The sequence below is a fragment of the Fopius arisanus genome, unplaced genomic scaffold, assembly GCF_000806365.1.
Source record: "Fopius arisanus strain USDA-PBARC FA_bdor unplaced genomic scaffold, ASM80636v1 scaffold00099, whole genome shotgun sequence".
Classification (NCBI taxonomy): Eukaryota; Metazoa; Arthropoda; class Insecta; order Hymenoptera; family Braconidae; genus Fopius; species Fopius arisanus.
The window spans coordinates 29,080-31,757 of NW_011887838.1; the positions used below are offsets into that span (position 1 = coordinate 29,080).

General features: G+C 49.2%; 1 protein-coding gene across 1 annotated transcript; it reads right to left on the reverse strand.

Moving 5' to 3' along the window:
- Window positions 1-1,042: 1,042 nt before the first annotated feature.
- On the reverse strand, window positions 1,043-2,449 carry LOC105271022 (uncharacterized). The gene is made up of 3 exons (XM_011312321.1): window positions 2,298-2,449; window positions 2,098-2,201; window positions 1,043-1,992 (listed from the first exon to the last, which is right to left on the reverse strand). The coding sequence occupies exons 1-3, from the start codon at window positions 2,447-2,449 to the stop codon at window positions 1,043-1,045; spliced, it is 1,206 nt and encodes a 401-aa protein (XP_011310623.1).
- Between the last annotated feature and the right edge of the window lie 229 nt (window positions 2,450-2,678).

Consider the following 2,678-nt stretch of genomic DNA (forward strand, 5'->3'; position numbering starts at 1 on the left):
GTGGGAGGTGTCGATCATCGCGATGGTCAAATTACACCTGTCCATCAAGTGGCGCCTCAGGTGTCAGAGGTGAAAGGCCACTGGTCATCTGAGGTGAGCGATTCAATCAGCTGAGTGGGTCATGTGTGTTGAGTGTGTGCGAGTGTAAGAAAATTCGGTAGAAAACCGAACATTCTCCCCAGCCGTCAGCAACTGCTGACGTTCATGAGTTGATCTAGAACATAAAAGCGGATAATCGAGCCAGAACAATAATTACTCGATGGTCAATATCACCACTAGAGTCCATCAGCGACGATCAATTGCCAGCACAGTCAGAATCATTGGAGGCGGAAATTCCGCAGATCTAGACTGACTGGCTTCTGCTCCAGACCAGGCTCCAAGATGAAGGGCATAAATCCTCATCGAGGCCTGGACAAGAACAGAGCAGTGGTGGACTCAGCCGTCGAGATGAACTAACGATGATCAGCATGATGCTCCTGAGAAGATCTAGGTGCGCTGGACTAGAAGATCAGAAGTCGTTGATCGATATTGGTAACAGGGCAAGCTTAGCGATGGGCCGCTGAAGAGTAGAGCTGGACGTCTTGATGCTTACCACCCTGGTGAGCCAATTTCTACCAGGATGGAGAGCGGTAACTCGAGCGAGAGGCCATTTCGTTGGTGGAAATCTCTCGTCGGTGAGAAGGACTATAGAGCCGATGTTGATGTCGTGAGATGGGTGGTGCTACTTAGAAATAGACTGGAGATGCTGGAGATAGCTAGTGGACCGCCGATTCCAGAAGCTCTGAACTTTCTGCTGGATGAGCTGCCAACGAGATAACCGACAGATTTTGTGTTGCTCCAGTGAAGGTTCAGGCACCGCTGTCAGAGCTTGTCCAATCAGAAAATGTCCTGGAGTGAGCGCACTGATATCATCAGGGTCTTCTGAGAGAGGTTCAAGTGGTCGAGAATTGAGCACGGCTTCGATCTAAGAAAGCAGAGTGGTTAGTTCCTCGAAAGTGAGCAGGTCTTCTCCAATTGTTCGTTTAAGATGGTACTTAACGACTTAACTGCTGCTTCCCACTTTCCTCCAAAGTTGAGCAAGAGATGAGCAAGCTGGTCCGATTCCTTGGACGCCATTGAGAAGAGCTTTTTTTGTTTCTTTATCGGCTCCGAGGAAATTTGTTCCACAATCTGAGAACAAATTCCTACAGAGCCCGCGCCGAGCGACAAAACGACGATACGCTGCCATGAAGCCGTCAGATGTATAATCTGAGACGACTTCGAGATGAACCGCGGACGTAGCCATACAGACGAAATCCTGGCCACGTCCTTTCCATGAGCGGAGCGATACTGGACCGGCATAATCAATTCCTGTATTGAGAAATGCACGGCCAGGAGTGAGACGAGCTACTGGGAGCTGACCCATGAGTTGTTGAGCTCTGATTCCTCGCTGTCTTGCGCATGGAACGCACTTTAGAATGAATAATCTTACTGGTGCTCTTCCACCAATCCAGTACGATCGTCTGAGCTGACCAAGTGTGAGCTGCGTTCCACCATGAAGAGTTCTGAGATGAGCGTCCTGAATAAGGAGCTGAGCAAACTTCGGAATGATAGCTTGATGTTTGCTATCATTGTCGAGCTGAGCAAACTTGAGACGTCCGCCAACACGAAGAACTCCCTGGTGATCAATATGCGCTGTCAATCGAATGAGCGGATGAGAAGGTCTGAGTTTTTGCCCTCTGGACAAGGTCATCAGTTCGGAAGAGCAATGCGCTGACTGACTAGCCTTGATCCAGAAGAGACGAGCTTGTTCAATATCACCAGGGTTGAGAGATGTCTTTAACGAAGATCCTGGAGTTTTTCTGAGACGAGCAATAAAACATTGGCAGAGAGCAGTAATCCTGAGCAACTTGTTGAGCGAGGAATATCGACGGACTAGATCCCAGATCTCTGGGCGCTGGACTTTGACGTTGAGCACTACAACAGGTTTCTCTTCAAGGTCAGCTGATTCCACTGAAGAGAGTTCCAGAGATGGCCAATGAGATGAGCTCTTCTTCTGCCATGCTGGACCCTGCCACCATAGCTCGTGCGATGCGAGTTGAGCTGTGGTTCACCCACGAGATGCGCAATCAGCTGGTTTCTCCTTGCCAGGAACGAGCTTCCACTGAGCATCCGTTAATTCCTGGATGAGCTGGACACGATTCCTAACGAACTCCTTCCATCTGGAAGGGTGAGAGCTGATCCATGTGAGCGAAACTGAAGAGTCGGTCCATAAGTACGTCGGCACATTAGAGAAGTTCAGCTGATCTTTAACGTACTTTACAAGCTTAGCAAGAAGAACTGCAGCTGACAGCTCAAGCCTTGGAATAGTCAGCCGTTTGAGAGGAGCTACTTTAGTTTTCGAGCAGACCAATGAGATGCGAAGTTCTTCATCGCCATTGAAGACTTTGAGATAAACTACGGCTGACATAGCGAGCTGCGAGGCGTCTGAGAATCCGTGTAATTCTACTGCGGAGTTCTGGAGAAGACCAATCCATCTTGGTATGGATAGATTGTGTAAGAGTATTTTTCCCGGGGCAACACCCCGGGATAATCCTCAAACTATTCTGGCTGCCGCCTCTATCGTTCACGATTGGGCGCCAGCCAGGTTTTTCTGGAAAACCTGACGGAAAACCAGCCGCGAAGGAATTTCGTCAACT

Coding starts and splice junctions, on each gene's coding strand:
- LOC105271022 (XM_011312321.1), bottom strand. CDS start 2,449: ATGTCAGCCGTAGTTTATCTCAAAGTCTTCAATGGCGATGAAGAACTT. Junction 2,202..2,297: donor CTTCTTGCTAAGCTTGTAAA/GTACGTTAAAGA, acceptor TCACCCTTCCAG/ATGGAAGGAGTTCGTTAGGA. Junction 1,993..2,097: donor ACCAGCTGATTGCGCATCTC/GTGGGTGAACCA, acceptor AACTCTCTTCAG/TGGAATCAGCTGACCTTGAA.